Source organism: Onychostoma macrolepis, chromosome 03 (genome assembly GCF_012432095.1).
Source record: "Onychostoma macrolepis isolate SWU-2019 chromosome 03, ASM1243209v1, whole genome shotgun sequence".
Taxonomy (NCBI): domain Eukaryota; kingdom Metazoa; phylum Chordata; class Actinopteri; order Cypriniformes; family Cyprinidae; genus Onychostoma; species Onychostoma macrolepis.
Genome location: NC_081157.1, coordinates 8,360,710 through 8,379,532, shown reverse-complemented (window position 1 = coordinate 8,379,532; position 18,823 = coordinate 8,360,710). Strand labels below are relative to the sequence as shown.

General features: G+C 35.9%; 2 protein-coding genes across 6 annotated transcripts; both read left to right on the top strand.

Moving 5' to 3' along the window:
• The first annotated feature begins 903 nt into the window (after positions 1-903).
• Positions 904-8,062, top strand: LOC131537594 (rano class II histocompatibility antigen, A beta chain-like). Of its 3 annotated transcripts, XM_058771163.1 has the most exons (8): positions 904-1,155; positions 2,438-2,535; positions 2,621-2,732; positions 2,825-4,261; positions 4,497-4,769; positions 6,816-7,097; positions 7,255-7,380; positions 7,467-8,062. In XM_058771163.1, exons 4-8 carry the CDS (start codon positions 4,192-4,194, stop codon positions 7,520-7,522), a joined length of 807 nt encoding a protein of 268 aa, XP_058627146.1. In that variant the 5' UTR covers positions 904-1,155; positions 2,438-2,535; positions 2,621-2,732; positions 2,825-4,191; the 3' UTR covers positions 7,523-8,062. The 3 variants fall into 3 exon arrangements, with proteins under 3 accessions (XP_058627146.1, XP_058627148.1, XP_058627147.1); XM_058771165.1 differs by having other exon boundaries at positions 908-2,535; positions 7,267-7,380; XM_058771164.1 differs by lacking the exons at positions 904-1,155; positions 2,438-2,535; positions 2,621-2,732 and having other exon boundaries at positions 3,960-3,979; positions 4,075-4,261.
• A 140-nt stretch (positions 8,063-8,202) lies between these two features.
• On the top strand, positions 8,203-18,588 carry LOC131537569 (uncharacterized). 3 transcript variants are annotated; one of them, XM_058771124.1, is made up of 10 exons: positions 8,203-9,589; positions 11,171-11,518; positions 14,236-14,550; positions 14,660-14,965; positions 15,045-15,113; positions 15,986-16,027; positions 16,406-16,486; positions 16,775-16,803; positions 17,031-17,102; positions 17,290-18,588. In XM_058771124.1, exons 2-10 carry the CDS (start codon positions 11,488-11,490, stop codon positions 17,329-17,331), a joined length of 987 nt encoding a protein of 328 aa, XP_058627107.1. In that variant the 5' UTR covers positions 8,203-9,589; positions 11,171-11,487; the 3' UTR covers positions 17,332-18,588. The 3 variants fall into 3 exon arrangements, with proteins under 3 accessions (XP_058627107.1, XP_058627106.1, XP_058627108.1); XM_058771123.1 differs by lacking the exons at positions 8,203-9,589; positions 11,171-11,518 and adding an exon at positions 13,334-13,712; XM_058771125.1 differs by lacking the exons at positions 8,203-9,589; positions 11,171-11,518; positions 15,986-16,027 and adding an exon at positions 13,334-13,712.
• Positions 18,589-18,823: the final 235 nt, after the last annotated feature.

Sequence of the window (18,823 nt, the reverse complement as noted above, 5' to 3'; positions counted from 1 at the left end):
TTTTTAAGCTTTTAAAACTACTTTGAACTTCAAACTATTTCAGACTGAAAACCATCGAACTAAAAACTTTTTGAACTTTTCAAACTTTTTCAAACTTTCTGGTCTGGCTTTCTCAAGCCAACTTAAAGTTTGTGCAGACAAACTTTTTTTTATCTAGTTACATTTGTTTTGTTTTTTTAAATGTATGAAGACTTTTTAATGAGGAACATGATTAGTGTTCATATAAATTACTTGATACTCTCCCTATGGTCCCTATGGCCACAATAAACTCTTCATATGGTTTAGTTTCAGTCAAACAAAAACACAACCGCAAACTAGTTATTGCATGTCCTTCCTGAACCACTTTCTAAAACCCATATTTTCCCATATAAAACCCAAACCTTTCCAAAGACATTTTGTTACATATTGAGGGAGACTGAAATTAAAACATTGTTCAATGACATATGAAATTTTAAAACATGAACAGTTTTCCCTGATTTCAAAAAGTCAAGTTGTTTGGATGAGCTGGCACGTGGATTGCAATGAATGCAGCTAATTTTGCTCTCTTGTAATTAGGGAGCATGCATAGATGCTTAGTTGCAAATAGTATTGGCCATTACTTATGTTAAGTAGCATCTAACACTTTTTACATGAAGATAATTTTTTGCAATGAGTGTAAATAGCTTTTATCACAATTTGTACTGTTAAGTACTGTTACAAGTACTGTTAAGCCACAGTCCTTTTAAATAATATAAAACAAAAAATTGAGGGTAAACTAATGTATTTATTTATTTTTCCCACAGGTTCGGTTTCACTGGTGGTATTTTTCATGATAAAAATATTCACCACAAACCAGTTTGAATAATTTCCTCTGTCAGAGATCTACGGTATCTACCAATGAAAGGAGATAAATATTTATATGTCACCAGTTGACAAAAAGACTAGTTTTTAAAAAGACTAGCTAGAAAAATAAGTGTTTTGCTTGAAGTCACCATTATGGTGTTTGCTTTAGCTGGGCAGTTAGTCTGGCTGTGCTGTGTTCCTCTCAGCGCATCTTCTTCTGATGTAAATTCTGTCTTATTCCTCTCAGCATCTTCTTCTGAGGAAAGTTCTGTCTTATTCTCTTCCAGAAACGAAGAAGCCGAGATGAAAAGTCTTGCTGTTTTGTTTACAGAGGTGATGTGGGCGTTTGGACTATTGTATTTTTTTTATTTGTAGTTGGTTTTGCTATGAAATTGCTGCGAAATCACAAAAGTAAAGAAATTTACTGTAAAACCTACCAGTCAAATTAACTCCATGACACAAGTTATATCACTCAAACCTTAGTGAAAGTTCATTGCACTTAATAGAAAAAATTATGTGAACTCAGTAAAAAGAGAGTAAATGCTGAACTTAAGTGTTTTTGCACATAATGATATAGGGGACAGTCTGATAGTGTTTAATGTTTTGTTGGGATTTAATAGGGTTTCTGTTGTATGTTTTGGGGTTACCATTGTGCTGAAGAGTAGAGCCTGTGTTTAAGTCAAGAATGCCCAGACACATGACTGCATAGGTTACGCGTATGGGGCTGTCAAGTGATGAACGAACGACTCAAACCCGAAGACTCGAAACAGGTGAACTAATTCAGTGCAGAACCTATAGGATGTTGCGCATGCGCGACTGAACGAATTACTCTCCGAGAACGACTCGTTCTTCCCGAGTCACATTAAAGATTCGTTCAAAAAGAACGAATCGTTCAAGAACGACCCATCACTATTTTAGATAGAATAAATCCTTTTGTGGGAGACTTTGAGTTTTGTAACTCAGCAGATCTTATACATGCACAGACAGCTACATAAGACACTAAACAAAAGGAAAACAAGAAATCGCATCATATGACCCCTTTAAGTTTAGGTATTTGGTAGGATTAGGGATGCAGAATAAGGTCATGTAGAATAAGGCATTAATATGTGCTTAATTACTACTAATAAATGGCAAATATTCTAGTAATATGCATGCTAATAAGCAACTAGTTAAGAGACCCTAAAATACAAGCATTCAGGCATGAAAGAGTCTTCCGGGACAGGTCAGACCTGTTGGCCTTTGCAGACGAATATCTGACTGAGAGGTACAGATTCTCAGGTGATGGCATCCGATATTTGTGTAGGCTGCTTGGTCCAAAGATACAACACAGGGACAGTGAGAGCTGTCCCACAGATGGTCTGAGATTCTTAGCAAGTGGCACGTTCCTTTATTCTGTTGGAGATGTTGAAAACCTCAATAAAGGCACTATTTGCCACACGATAAGAAATGTTAGTCTAGCACTGAAATCATTTGCACACATATTCATCACCTTCCCTGGCCTCAGAAGATCCCTCCACAAGTTCTACAAGATTGCAGTTAACAAATTACAGATTGCAACAAAAAAAGTGTTACATTAGCACAGTCACAGTAGGACACTCATTATTTTGTGTTACAGCATTCCCTAATGTCATTGGTGCAGTGGATTGCACCCATATCTGTATCAAACGACCCTCAAGGGTTAACAGGAAATCCTTCTACAGTATCAATGTTCAGGTAAGAATGATTTATGGTTACTGTCGGCTATATAAATTAATTCTGTGCAATAATGATTTTAATTGGTTACATGTTATTGTTACAGATGATCTGTGATGCTGACTGCCATATCACAAATTCAGAGGCAAAGTGGCCTGGCTCGGTCCATGACTCCAGAGTCTTTCGTGCCAGTAGAATTTACCAGAGACTCTCACTAGGTAAGCCACCACAATTTTTTAAGCACCTTGGACATTGTGTGTGTCAGAAGTTTTACTTTCCTAGTTGTAAGAATTATTTTTTGTATTCTCAGGTGAGTTCTCCGGTGTGCTGCTAGGAGACAAGGCTATGCCCGTGAGACGTTCCTGTTGACTCCCCTTGTAGACCCCCAAACTCCAGCACAGTAGGCTTACAACCATGCCCATGCCAGAACAAGGGCTCAAATCAAAATGACCTTCGGCCTCCCGAAATCACGATTTCAGTGCCTGCACCACCTGAGGGTCTCCCCAGACAAGGCCTGTGACATGACTGTGGCCTGCACAGTGCTGCACAATATTGCCAGCCTAAGAAAAGAAAGGGCTCCCAGAGTCGCTTTGGAAATTGACTGGGACAATGCTGCCATCTTCCCAGATAACATAAATTATAGACTGGTCAGAGAACAATATATAGCTAAATATTTCAATTAATTTTGTTTTGATTTTGCCTATCCTTTAATAAAGGATAATGAATGTCACTCTTTCATGTGTACATGCATTTTATTTGGCATTGGTAGCACACAATGTGTGGTTATCTTCCCAAATTCTAGTTCCACTTCACTGGATCAATAACTACAGTATCTCACAGAAGTGAGTACACCCCTTTGTAAATATTTTATTATGTCTTTTCATGTGACAACACTGAAGAAATGACACCTTGCTACAATGTAAAGTAGTGAGTGTACAGCTTGTATAACAGTGTAAATTTGCTGTCCCCTCAAAATAACTCCACACACAGCCATTAATGTCTAAACCGCTGGCCACAAAATTGAGTACACCCCTAAGTGAAAATATTAAAACTAGCTAGAAAATGGCAAATTTAAATGATATAACTGAATTTATTTTCCACTAAATGTTGCACATATGAATGGGAAAATGTACATTTAAACACAGAAATACATTGTATTGCCATTTTGCATATTACATTTCAAATTTAGCTACACATATGCTTCCATATTTTGGAAGTGGGAGATATTGTCATGTCTAGTTTATGGAGTTGCTGAGTATTCCCTTGTTTGTTAGTTAGTTATCATCCTGTGTATTTACACTTCTGAATTTGTTCTGTTTTGTGTTGGTTGATCATCTTATTGTAGTGATTAGTTGATGTTCCTGTTATCGTCCACAAGATGGCAATGGTAATAAACATAGGTAGGAGATACATAGGAGTAAAAACAGAACAAAGAAGTGAGAGTAAAGCTTAAGCTGAAAGCGAGGTTGTGTGCTTAAGGCTACATGCCAGTTCATACGTTTACTTTTCAGAGTGTTTATTTAACGAACACCACACTCATTAGATGATTTTGTTTTTTAGAATTGTCTTCTGGTTTTGTTTCTTCACTAAGATCCTCAACTCTTCGGATCTCAACTGGTTCGAGAGTCACCTTAAACATCCGCCTGGCATGAGCATAAGGCACTGTGTGAGAGGAAAATGTCACTGCTAAAGCACTTGAGCTGTCATCTCATTTTGACACTGTCTTTATTGACTGGAACAGAAAGTGGTAAGTAAAATGAGAGATATTGAAGCCATACTACTGCAACATTTAAGAAGAGTGAATTGTGTGATAGATGGAGTCTGTATAGTGGATATTACTTAAGTATTTTTTGGGGGGAAAAGAACAGTGTAACTGGCTGATGTATCCAATTTATTTTGTTTATTTGTGTTTCTTCTAATTTTTTGTTTTCTTTTTTTTTACATTTATCTAACTGATTGTTCTGCATCTACATCTTTTTCAGCTCATCAATATTATTACACAAGAGAGTTAAGATGCATCTACAGCTCCTCTGATCTCAGTGACATGGTGTATATTGACAACTTTTATTTAAATAAATTTCTATTCGCACAGTTCAACAGTACTTTGGGGAGGTTTGTGGGATTTAGTGAGAATGGAATGAAATATGCTGAGAACTGGAACAATAGCACCTTTTTGCTAACAGAGAGAGCTGGTGTTGATATATACTGCAGATTTTATATTAAAACCAAGGACACGCCGGACCGTACTAAAGATGGTAAGTGGCTCAAAACTTCTCTGATCTTTACTGACAAGTGGAATTCTCATTTTCATTTCATTTCATTTTTTCATTTGTTATTTTTACAGAAGCATATGCTACTAAATAGAAAATAATTATTAATGGGAAAAATGTTTTAATGTTACCTTGAATGATAATCATTAAACTCTAGAATAAAAAAAAAGTAAGAATTAAATTAGAAAAAAAATAATAATTTCTTCACCCCCCCACCCCACTCACCATACACACACATACATAATGGGCCTCATTTACAAAATGAATGTACGACCGAAAATTGGGCGTACAGTAATTTCTACGCAAAACGTGGAATTTATCCACGTTTTGCTTTAGTCACTTTTCACACACACTGCTGTGTGTCCACAAATCCCACAAAAAGAACTCCGTAATATATGTATGTTTACATGCTCATGCACTACAAATCATCCTGCACTGTTCCCCAGCCAGCTGCTTGAACTCAATGTTTCTCCTTGCACATGTACAGTATTTATCTGAAACATTCGTATAGTTTGTATTTTTTAGTTTGTATAGGTACTTTTTTATAGATAGTATATTTATAGTCAAAATCTATCAGTAGGATAGTTGTGTATAGGTTTATATTGTCTTACTTCATTGCTGTATGCCTGTATTTATGTAGCACCGTGGTCCTGTGAGGCACGACATTTCGTTCCACTGTATGCCCCGCATGTAGCGGAATGACAATAAAGCTCAACTTGACTTGACTTGACTTATCGATATGGACATGAGCGCTGGCTACGATCAAATCTCACAATATTAAACAAACATTTAATACACATGTGAAGGGTGATATTTTACGTGGATATTGGAACACAAGTGAAGTACAAAGATAATAGTTTAGCAACCAAATGTTACATGGCAAAAATGGAAACATTTGGATGTAGAATGAGAGAGGCTTGTGAGCCCAATGCTGTTTAGTTACGCTTTAATAAATTCATTTTAGCTTGACGTTGTATTCTGTTTATAATGGATGCCACTATAGCCTAATTTGTGTTGTACTTCATAGTTTAATATAACATTTTATAGCTACTCATTTTTTCATTCTAGTTCTGTAATACTGTTAAATTTAAAGGATTTGTTTTGGATTAAAGAGAACTAAATAATCTATTAAGTGTTTATAATGTTTATTAATGTTTTGTTATATTTACTGGTATTTAATATACATATAAATAAATGCCATTGTTTGCAGTTATAAGGTTAAAGGGTGTTTTTGGAGTAAGATCAGTTTCTCTTTTATAAGATTACTTCCTCTTTTTGGCCGGGTTTCGTTTCTCCGTGTCGTAAACTCTAGGGGCGAGACTTCTAAACCGGGGTGTTTTTAGGGGCGCGATATTCAATTGACCATTCGTCCCCTTGGAATTATAGGGTTCTATCTGACATTTTTGTCAAAATTTAGTTACTCACATATTCTTATTCAGTAACAACTTATTTACATTATGCAATGTTTTTTTTTTTTTAAGTTTTGTACATTTTAGGACTTTTTATTTAGAAAACAAAAAGGTTCTATCTACAAAGTCGAACTCTAACTTGGTTCTATAAGTTTCTATCTGTGAATCCGCCAATCAGCACCTCGAATATGTAAGGATTGGCGAAATATTCATGCAGTTTAAAGTCTTAAAATGTCTTAAATTTTACAACATTAAGCCTTAAATATCAAATAGTCAACAATTTAAATGATGGGGTCTTTATTACAACAATAAACGTCAGCATGTTATCTCGGCCACACTGATTTAAAGAGAAAGCCATTTTCCCTGTCCCACTTTTTGTGGAATAAAGTCCTGGTCAGATTGATTAGAGTAACGTTAGCTGCTTTAACTGTTCCCTCAATAATGTGTTTAATTACCCACTATACGAATGTTTCATAAATCACACGTGAACTCGCTCGTAAGTTGATTTGTGTGCTCGGATCTGCGCTCGTTTCTACGTTAGATTGATAAATGAGGCCCATTATGAGACATTCATTGATGAATTGACAGCTGTGTATTTAGGATATTGTTCTTCTTGATTCAGTGAAACCGATGGTTATGCTCAGTTTAGTGAAGCAGGCCGGTGGCAGACATCCAGCTGTGTTGATGTGCAGCGCATATGAATTTTATCCTCGACACATCAAAGTGTACTGGTTGAGAGATGGTAAAGTGGTGACCTCAGATGTGACCTCTGTAATGGAGATGGCTGATGGAGATTGGTACTATCAGATCCACTCTGAACTGGAATATACTCCCAGATCTGGACAGAAGATCTCCTGTGTGGTGGAGCATGCCAGCTTCAATAAACCCATGATTTATGACTGGAGTAAGAGGAGATACTCACCTAATCTCATATTAGTACTATATTTGTGAATGGTTTATTTCAATATGCCAATTTAAGATCAAATAGAAAATATGAAATAGTCCTCACCTCACCTACTGTCTTATTAAAACTATGTTTGTGGCATAATTTGACACATTAGTGTACCCTACAGATCCGTCTCTTTCTGAGGCTGAAAGGAATACAATCGCCCTCGGGGCATCTGGTCTGGTGCTGGGAATCATCATAGCAGCTGCTGGACTCATTTACTACAAGAAGAAGTCAACAGGTCAATGGAGAGGAGAATAATTTAGATTGATATTAATCTGTGTATATCATCATTTTGACTCGTCAATCTTTTTTTGTCTTTGACAGGAAGGATGCTAGTACCTCATTTTCTATGGAAAATTTCTCAATCAATTCTCAACTAAAATTTAAAACAAGAAAATCAAAGCACAAAAGTGGATACTTTTTTTTTCCTGACAAGCACTATATGAATGTAATATTGATAAAAAATCATGTGTGAAATATCTATCTATCTATCTATATATATATATATATATATATATATATATATATAATAGTGATTATTGCTCTCGCTAAGTTCATCTTTTGTATTTGTACACAATATTGTACCTTGTAAGATACAAGTCTTTGTGACTATACCTAATAAATAAAACAACTATACTTAAGTATATATGATGAGTATATTTTACTCATCTTTCTTTCTTTAAGGAAAACTGTTCAGAGATTAATTTGTCTGTCCAATGTGTCCCCAAATGACCCTAATGTGGCTGACTACAAACTGTTTCTTGATTTTCATGTTCTATATGTACATATGGTCCAACGTGTTTCTTTAGAAACTGTGTAAAATTTTATTCAAGGTATAGATAATATTAGTTTTTTAACCACTTCATCTTTTATTATAAGTCATTTTTAGACTTATAATAGGCATTAAAAACTTACCAGTCCTCCTTGGGCATGCTGATGTTTTCTCTGTTCTGAAAAGAAAAATACATTTAAAAAAAAATTCTATATTAATGAAAAGAAGTTAAAGGAAAGATAAATGGAGTTTTTAGCTGATTAGGAGATGCTTGCAGAACACTGTAATATGTAATTAGTTGAGTGTATTTACACCGGAGTTAAATTAACTCAGATTGTATTTGGTCCCACTCTATAAAGTGATAAACTAAAGAGAGAATTAAGTGATGATTGAGCATTAGTGATGAATACTTGCTGTTAACAAACAGAATCACTGAAGGAAAGAGGAAAAAAAAAAAATAACAGGAAAAAAGATAAACACAAGAACTACAACTGACTTCCAGCCACAGCCTTAGATGAAATCAACTGAAATAAAACACATTAAATCTCTCAAGATCTCAGCAGAGGATGATTCAACTACAAATTACCAGCTTCACTTATTAATAACCAGTTTGACTTTATTTCTGTCATGCAAAAGTTTTTACTGAGAATTAACAGAAGGTTATTTCATAGTTTTATTAAATTTCATTTGAAGGTCACCATTTTGGTGAATAGTGTTTGCTTTAGTTGGGCTCTTCACCCTTGACTTTATAATATTTTTTTTCTTCTCTGGTTGCTGTATTTCTGTGTTTACAAAACACATTATTATAGCAAAGAAAACCAGGAGAAAATGTGACCAGGTGATGTTGGCTGTGTAGGATATCAGACTGAATCAGACAAATTTAAGATTCGATCAGAACATCGAAACATGAGGAGCCGTCATGCATGTAACCCACACATTAGACTATCATGTTTTAAGCACATATTATGTCTTTTTAATAACTATTGAATGATTTTAAGGGTTATTCGTGTTTGGTATGTATGAGTTTGACAATTCTAGCTTTAAACGTTTCTTCCAATTGATTCTTTGTCAAATGTATCATATTCTGGTTATAGAAATCACATCCAAAAGTATACTTTGCAAGAGTGTGTAAAATTCGGACCATGTGACTGACCACGACATGTTGATTTATTGGTTGGGTGGAGAAACAAAGCAACCCCCCGAGCCAGAATAGGATCTAATTGGTCAAGACACCAGATGGGATGTGTTGGAAGCCGAGTTTAAAAACTCAGGACACCATCAAACCCCCTCTTTTTCTTCTTCTCTTATCTTTTTGCTTCAACTTTTGCCACTGCGTTTTGACGCTGCTATTTAGAGCTCTTTGAGCGTGCTCTGGCCTACGTGCCAGCTGCTACCACAATGAGAAGAAAACCACCTAGTCTCGCTACATCCTTTTATCCTTTTACTTTAGTTTCTTTTCTTTCTGTTGAGTTTCGTGTGCTAAGTTAAGTTTGCCAACGCCGTGTCTCCGAGTCTGACCTCGAGCGCCTGTCTAAACTTCAACCAGCCCACAACTCCACAACTTCAGCCAAGAGCCAATGCCCAAGATATCACCTCAACGACTACTGAACTCTCAGCCAATCAACCCTTTCTGCAAAGACTACGACAAAAGGGAACCCCTTAGCAATGCAAGCAAGTACAACTTCCAGATTTTTGCTGAGCTGGTGCACTTAATATAAATTTTAGCCTCATTGAGAAACTCGATGCGAGGGTTAATTAAGTGATTGATGGTTGTTCAGGTCTATGCAATAGCACATATTACTGTAAACTTGGGATATCACTTTTTCATTCTCTTAAACTCACCCTTTCATTACTTTCTCTCCTTCTGCAACGTGTGAATGCGTGTGTTCATGTGTTAGATTAGTTTATGTCTTAGGTTTACATAAATAAACTCGTATTTATATTGAAAAGAGAAGTATCTTGTGTTTTGTGCTTACAAGTTAATGTATTAATCTGCCGATCTTGTTACTGTGTTTATTAATAGTGTTTTCACACTATATTTTGGATTTTAATATCCAGTGCAGAGTTTATGTTGTACGGCTCGTTCAGTGAATCGCTGTGAAACAGTGAATCTGTTCAAATTATAAAATCTATAAAATCAAAAATGATTCCCTTTGATCTAAATTGACCTGTTTCCCTTTAAATTATATATTACGTTACAGCTGCTTAATGCTGACAGAATTATGATTCACTGATTGTTACATTTTATATTGTTGATTTGTTTCTACAGATTGAGTTTTTGACAATGTGAACAAATTTATAAATATATCGTGCACAAGTAGTAGTAATATGCCATTCATGAATGATTTGTTCATTTTGAACTAATCCTTAATATGACTCGGGAACAACGAGTCGTCTCACAACGAGAGTGATTTGTTTATTTTGTATTGACCGTGCATGTGCAACATCCTATAGGTTCTGTACGGGATTAATTCACCTCTCGAGGTGTTCATTCTTTTGTCACGTGACCGCTTTCTGGATAAGAATCTCACAGTCAATAATACTAATGTAATGTTGTATTATAATCAGGAATTATCATATATTTATCAAAAGACGTGCAATAAACATTTTCTGAAAAATAAAAATGTTCTGTTCTTGTTCCTGTTAGTCTCTTTTTATTGATAAACATTAAATAATATGATCCCCTTTGCTATAAAGCTTTGCTTGCAAAAATAACCAATAAACAACAATTAAAGAGTGTGTACATACAGTGTTTATAATGTTTAGAGCATAATTGCTATGTTATAAAGGTGCAGGTTACACAGACAATCTATATTAAATACCTGCAAAATGAAGTTATATGGTGAAATACTTTGCTAACTCCATGTGACTTTTCAGTTAAAAAAAAATATTAAGGAGGTTAATGAGTGACTTAAAATTATGTATGAATCCTAAATACATAATACTACATTTCTATTTTCTGTACCGAATCTGAAGTTTAGAATCCACCGTAAACAAGTATCTTTGCTGTATCAAATTGGTATTTCCCATCATACAGAAACCCATCATGTAACTGTAGAAGTTAGAACTCACGGTGTCTGTCTGTCTCTGTGTCTGTGTCTGTGTGTGTGTGTGTGTGTGTGTGTTTGTAAGGAAGGTTGGGAATTAACAACTAATTTCTGTATCCAATACTGCTGTCACATCACGTGACAAAAGAAAGAACGACTCAGACCTGAAGACTGGGGAGATGAACTAATCATTTCTGTTTCTGGCACAGACTGCATAGCCTGATTTTATGGGGCTGTCACATGATGAACGAATGACTCGAACTCAAAGACTCGGGAGATGAATCACTTTTTCTGGTACAAGCTGCATGGTTTCAGCTTAATGTGAATATGATGTAACAAAAGAACGAAGGACTCAGACGGGAGGTGAGGTAAACTAACAATCTACATAGCTTGAAGACCCTTCAAGCAGTGATTTAATCATTTCTGTTTCCTATAATTTGGACTTGGCTGATTTTGTTGAACGAGATTCAAATGATCCGCTCTTCCCATCACAAACAAAAAGGCTTCATTTTCGGCACACATAGACATGAAGAATCGGCATATGAATCTCAACAATGGTGAGAATCAACAAACTATTCAGATAAGCTAATAAATTAAAGCAAATAGTAAGAATAAAAGAAAATAATAAGACAATTCAGGTGCATAATTTATTCATGTTGCAATGCATTCTGGGAGCCATGGATGAGTTTTGAGTGGTGCACCTAGAATGCATTGCAGCATGAAGCTGTTTTTTATTGTCACCATTATTAATAATAATAATAATAATACTTTTATTTTATATAGCGCCTTTCTGCGAACTCATGGTCGCTTTACAATATCAAAACAGATACACATGACATAAAAAAAAACAAGATATAGATAAACATGAAATCTATGGCATGATTTAGATCATACAGTGAGAGATCAGAGAAACAAGAAAGGAAAGAATATGTTTTAAGGTGGGTTTTGAAATCCTGTAATGAAGAAAGATCACAAATGTGTTTGGGAATAGAATTCCAAAGTGTGGAGGCAGAGATACAAAACGCTCGTCCACCAAACGATGCTAACCTGTGGCGTGGGATTAACAGTAAAACAGTATCTGAAGAGTGAAGTGTGCAAACTGGGGAGTAAGTATGAATGAGATCAGAAATATATATTGGGGGGGGGGGGGGAATGAAAATGAACGGGTAGCCAATGAAGTCTGTGTAGGATGGGAGTAATGTGAGAAGATTTCTTTGAAAAAGTGAGAACCCTAGCTGCAGAGTTCTGGATATGTTGGAGCTTATTTAATGTTGTGTTTGGTAGTCCATAGAAAAGAGAATTGCAGTAATTGAGTCGAGATGTAATGAAGGCATGAACCAGTGTCTCAGCATCATTGATATTTAAGAAGGGACTTAAACGAGTGATATTACGGAGGTGAAAGAAGGAAGATTTAGTGAGTGAAGAAATGTGAAGTAGGAAGGAGAGAGAGGAGTCAAAGATTATACCCAGGTTTTTAACAGTGGTGGAAGGTCAAACCAAGATCCCATTGTTAACATTTTCAGCACAGAAAGGAGCAACACTTTTTGGTGAACCGACAAGTAGTAGATCTGTTTTATCAGTGTTGAGTTCGATAAAGTTACTGGTCATCCAAGCATTTATATCATTAATACAAGCTGATATGGAGTTGGTGGGAAAAGGAGAGTTGTGTTGAGAACTGATATAGAGCTGGGTGTCGTCTGCATAGCAGTGGAAGTTGAAGCCGTGATGACGGATAATGTTACCTAAAGGGAGCATATAGATGATGAAGAGTAAAGGCCCAAGCACAGAACCCTGAGGAACACCGTGAGAGACAAGAGCAGTAGAGGACTTAGCCTGATGAACAGCAATGTAATGCTGACGGTCAGACAAGTAAGAAATGATCCAAGATAGGGCAGTGCCAGAAATACCAAGAGCAGAGAGTCGTGAGATGAGAATACTGTGAGAGATTGTGTCAAAAGCAGAGGAAAGATCTAACAGAATTAAAATGCTAATGGAGCCTGAGTCAGTGACCATAAGGAGGTCATTGACAACCTTGAGAAGTGCTGTCTCAGTGCTGTGAAGAGTGCGAAAACTGGACTGGAAACATTCATAGAGGTAATGAGATGACAAATATGACTGAAGTTGAGTAGCTTTGAAAGAAGCGGAAGATTTGGAATTGGTCTGTAATTAGCCATATCAGAAGGGTCAAGGCCGGGTTTCTTTAAGGCTGCCACGCTTAATTGAGGCAGTAATTAAAGCAAAAGGAGCCCCTACCAAGTATTGAGTACATATACAGTAAATGAACATACTTTCCAGAAGGCCAACAATTCATGTTGGTCTTATGAAGTATTGTAATTTGTTGAGATAGTGAATTGGTGGGTTTTTGTTAAATGTGAGCCAAAATCATCACAATTAAAAGAACCAAAGACTTAAACTACTTCAGTCTGTGTGCATTGAATTTATTTAATACACGAGTTTCACAATTTGAGTTGAATTACTGAAATAAATGAACTTTTCCACGACATTCTAATTTATTGAGATGCACCTGTAGATGATTTTTCACATCAGTATAGTGTGAGTGAAATGTAGCTGTATAGTGTGAGGAATAAACGGTCAGTTGTTTCAGATCAGAGGAAGTTAACAGCAGGAGGAGCTGATGATGTTTAAAGGAAGAGCTGTAAATATAGAATGAAAAGAAAGAGAAACAGAAAATGGCTGATAAGTGTGACATGTGTCTGCTGGGACTGATCATTCTCTGTGCACTTCTCACAGGTAAATAAACCTGTTTATGATCTATAATACACTATAAAAGATCTGTATAATGAACCATTTCAAAAATGATTTAATTCATTTAATCCCTCTAGCAGTGAGTCTGGCTGGAATTTGAATGTGAAAATTGAGGTGTTTGACATTTTCACACATTTGAGATGTTGTATGTCAGAGGTTCTCAGCTCTGGCCCTCGAGGTCCAAGTTCCTGCAGAGTTTAGCTCCAACCTTGATAAAAACTCACCTGCCTGTAACTTTCTAGCAATCCTGAAGACCTTAATTAGCTTTTTCCGGTGTGATTGATTAGAGTTGGAGTTAAACTCTGCAGGAAAGTGGACGTCGTTTTGAGAACCCTGTTGTGTGTCATAGTGTTACACTCATAAATGTGATGCAAAGGTCTGTTCATGTTAAGATTGTTATAAAGTGAACTAAACTGTTTACTCTGCATTAATTTTCTGCTTAAAACAGGACAAAAAATGAGTAAATATATTAGAGTAAGAGTAAATATAAATATGTTCTCATTTGTAGGTACCAGTGGAGCAGAAGTGACTCATGTGTTCTTCAGTTCTGGTGAAAATGTCCGTCTGTCCTGTAATAATGCTCTTTCTGGCTGCTCATCAACTACATGGACCTATGACAGACATTCAGCGGCAGTTGAACTGATTGCTGGAGGGATAAAGAGGACTGACAGAGAGAGACATGAGAGACTGAGTCTGGACTCTGACTGCTCTCTGAACATCAAGAACGTCACAAAAGAAGATCGTGGACCTTACTCCTGTCGACAATATGTGAATGGAGTACAACAAGGAACTGATGCACGTGTTTATCTGCATGTTCTTCATGGTCAGTGTTTCTGTGAATATTATGATTATATGTTGAATTAAACAGTAATATTGTTGTCCCTGAAAAGATTGGAATCAGTCGTGTAATCTCTGTCTGATTTCTGTTTCAGTCTCTTCATCATCCTCACAGTCTGAGATCAGATCAGGCCGCTCTGTGACTCTCTCCTGTCAGTTATATAATGATCGAGACTCTTGTGATACTGTGGTTCGTTCTGAGGGAATTGAGCTGATCTGGGTGAATCAGGCTGGTGTGAATCTGCAGACAGACTCCAGATTTCAGATATTCTCCTCAGAACAGTGTCTCAGCTCTCTGACTACAACACTCCTGAATGAAGATCACAACAGAGAGTGGAGATGTCAGGTTACACAGAGAAATCAGCTGAAGACCTCAGCCACATATACTGTCAAGTATTCAGGTAAATCATTTGTAACAATTAATTATCATTCATTTAAATATGATTGTAGTCTATGACGTATCTGAACATTCATCTTCAGCTCCAACCGAAACAAAGACACCGTCTCCGGTCACCAGCTCTACATCAGCTGCAGCTCCTACAGAACCAGGTACATAATCAGCTGTTAAGATGAATGTTTACTGATATGGGTTTCGTGTGTTTTGCTCAATTGACTGATATTCCAGTCTGTTCAGAGGCTCTCGAGCCATGCTTCTTTCAGTGAGTGGGTCGACGGAAGGAAAAAATAAAGCAAACAATATTTTAAACATTTTTCATCAATAATCAAAGCTAGTGTGTCGATTTAATTAAAGATCCATATATTACATAAGAATAATACATAATTCATCAATGCCCATTAATCATGTAGCTATAACACACCAACAAATCATGATCTGGCACAAGAAGTTCAAATTTCATTGGACAATACATGAAGTGGAGCAGTTATTTTCCATTCTTATTCATAAATCGGTTGAAAATTACATGAGACAGACGAGCTCATTTGTGGAGCGATCTGGATCTGCGGTTTGTCTGATTTTATAAATCAAATTACATCGCTGGGAAAATGTAGGCTATGCTAAACGACTACAAAAGTACTGGTAATAATGGTACGCAATAATGGTAATCAGTAGGCTATACAATTCACATTTTGTGTATGATATTATGTATATATAATGTAAAGGATGTTAAATGTGAGCCAAAATCATCACAATTAAAAGAACCAAAGACTTAAACTACTTCAGTCTGTGTGCATTGAATTAATTTAATACACGAGTTTCACAATTTGAGTTGAATTACTGAAATAAATGAACTTTTCCACAACATTCTAATTTATTGAGATGCACCTGTAATTGATCCAAGCATCTGAGGCTATATGAGGCTGTTTTTGCTTAACATTCATTGAAGGGGGGGAAAAAAGTGATTTTGTTTAATGTATTTTATAAAATATGGTGCATCTGAACTAAAATCCTCCACCTTATACAGTTACACAGATTACCCCAAACCCTTCAGCTACTACACAGCAAGGTATTTATGTATGTCTTACTCTTTTCAGTGTTTTTTTTTTTTCTTCTTTTTTTTTTTTTGTAGACTTTAAGAGAAGCTTATCACTGGTCTTATTTAATTTGTAGACATCAAGCACTTGTTTTCTCTCTCATTGAAATATAATATTTGAATATGGTGAACTAAAAATCCTTCCTCTTTACTATCAGCAAGAGCACTGATTCCAGTTATGCATATACTGTATGTTTGTGAGTGATTTCAGTGGTTTTATTCACATTCTGGGGTCCTTCCAGAATCAGTCTCTAAATATCCAACTGATTTCTCTGCCGAGATGTTAGAAAAGCTGATCACAACTTTAAATTCAGTAATATACAGTAGATGTTCTGCTGTTGTCTTCCTCAGTGATTGGGATTGTTGTTGCTGCTGCGTTGGCTGTTCTGATTACTGCTGCTATTCTTTGGGTGGTTCGTAAAAAAAGAACTGGTGAGTTTTCAGAGTTTACAAGAATTACAACAGACAAGCATTTCAAAGTATCAGACTTAATGTATTTACAGATAGGCACATCAGTTGTAGATTTGTCACATACATTTATTTAGATGTGATGTTAAATACTGTGTGTGTTGTGATGAAATGTTTGTCTTGAGTGAACAGCAATCCATAAACTAACAAGAAAATGTATCAGCATTAGAATTCTTCGAGACTTTTATAATTTATCGTTTGCATTCTGTGTTTTGTTGGCGAGTTATCATAAATATTCCCATTATTTTTCAGATAACAGAAAAGGGACTTATGACTCTGTGGTAAGTATCATAATGCCGATGACCCATGAGGTTGACACATTAGCTATTATTTTGTCTATAATCAGACTGTCTCAGTTATATGTGTACTTTTATTAGTCAGGTTAAATAAATACTTCAGCTGAGTGAAACGTTAGTGTATTTGTACTGTGTCTTATTGAAATATCACATAAAATGGAACCCACTGATGCAATCATAACTTACTTCGCCATGTTTCCGTTAATGTTTAGGAGCAGAAAGATGAAGTGACTTATACTGAGGTTGCCACACACTGTAAAATCCAAAAAGCCAAAAAGAATGAGGTAAGAAAAACACTTCCCTGTTCTTCTGTCGATGCCACTAACATAATAGTTTGTACACATAAATCAGTTTTATTCTTAGATGCAGGTCCTCTGAATTTGTAGCTCGAGTTAAGCTCTAACATCACGCTGTAATATCTGTGAGTTAACACTTGCACCTTGTTTGACAATATTTGTGATGTTCATTCAGGTTCATGGCGAGGATAAAGTGACTTATTCTTCTATCAGATGAGCCACAGCTGGATGACCATTTGTGAACAAGAACCATCACAAATAAGTTAAACAGTCATTAATTAAACAAAGACCTCCTAATATCAATCGTAGAGGAATATTAACCTCATATAACTGACTCCTAAGGGTTTCAGTCAGTCCTATTGTAAATGCTGTCTCTCACATTTTTACAAACGATCCCAAGTGGTGATCTGACTGTAATATTTTGGTCAATTTGGGATGTTTATTTCAAAGTATCTGTCTGCTTGTTGAATTAATGTTAGTACCTTTATTATTAATTCTGGATGATTGATCAACCTCTGTGCTTGTACAAAGAAAATGAAAGAGTTTCTCTCTTAGATCATTCTCATTATATCATCTATTTTCTTGAGTGATTACTGCAGACTAATTAGCTGTCAGCTTGCGCTAATTATGAAAACAGAAAGAGTTATGTGATGATTTAAACGTTTATCACAATAAGACAAGAATGATAATTTGGTGTTTGAACCACTTGAGCAGCTGCTTTCAGTAACACGTGTAAGATCAGATTTTATTTGTCAATAATAAAAGTAAAGCATGAAGCAGCCTGTGTCACACATGTATATTTACAGTGAATTATTCTTCTGCAGATTTGGTAGACATCATACAGAAACCTCTTGTTTGTGTGTTCAAACCTTTAGGATAAAGTGGATGCAGTGGAGTTTGTGCAAAACTATCTCTGTTAGTGTCAGATTGTGCCTGTGAGGGACTTTTTTTGTTTTTTCACTGTAAATACTGTATGTTGCAACGTAACTGTTTCCACATCCTCTTTTAAACTATTTCTGTGCTTGAGGCATTTGTGAGTAATGCAGAAATGTCTAGAAATGCTTCATTTAAGAGCTGAGAGTTAGTTTTGAAGAAACAGAAGAGACGATGTCTAGGGAATCATTTTATGATTGAATGATTCTGGTACTTAAACGGTTCTGTTGACTATTGTTTAAGGACTTCAAGGAAGAAACATTTGAAAATAAATGCACTGGCAAAAGAAATCCTCGCCTAAAACCTATTTGAGGGGGCAGTCATTTGTAGTGGTGTATGAACCATAGTGGATATCACATACACTCAGTCTATCCCACAATGCACTGCAAAAATGACTACATCTAGTATGTAAAAAAATAAATAAATAAAGATTATGCTCGAAATTAACTGATAGATTTTTATGTATACAGGTGCATCTCAATAAATTAGAATGTCGTGGAAAAGTTCATTTATTTCAGTAATTCAACTCAAATTGTGAAACTCGTGTATTAAATAAATTCAGTGCACAAAGTAGTTTAAGTCTTTGGTTCTTTTAATTGTGATGATTTTGGCTCACATTTAACAAAAACCCACCTCAGGCTCTGGGTACCATGTATACATGGATCATTTGTACACTAGTCCCAAGCTCCTAACAGACTTGTTTGCTTTGAAGTTTGGTGCATGTGGGACTTACAGAGACAACAGGAAGGATTGCCCTCAGAATGCAGCTAAAAATC

What these genes read in the sequence shown, in the direction of transcription:
- LOC131537594 (XM_058771163.1), top strand. Translation starts at nt 4,192, where the DNA reads ATGTCACTGCTAAAGCACTTGAGCTGTCATCTCATTTTGACACTGTCT. An exon ending in ATTGACTGGAACAGAAAGTG is followed by an intron (nt 4,262 to 4,496) that starts GTAAGTAAAATG and finishes CATCTTTTTCAG; the next exon opens with CTCATCAATATTATTACACA. An exon ending in ACCCATGATTTATGACTGGA is followed by an intron (nt 7,098 to 7,254) that starts GTAAGAGGAGAT and finishes TTGACACATTAG; the next exon opens with TGTACCCTACAGATCCGTCT.
- LOC131537569 (XM_058771123.1), top strand. Translation starts at nt 13,652, where the DNA reads ATGGCTGATAAGTGTGACATGTGTCTGCTGGGACTGATCATTCTCTGT. An exon ending in TCTCTGTGCACTTCTCACAG is followed by an intron (nt 13,713 to 14,235) that starts GTAAATAAACCT and finishes TCTCATTTGTAG; the next exon opens with GTACCAGTGGAGCAGAAGTG. An exon ending in AAGGGACTTATGACTCTGTG is followed by an intron (nt 16,804 to 17,030) that starts GTAAGTATCATA and finishes GTTAATGTTTAG; the next exon opens with GAGCAGAAAGATGAAGTGAC.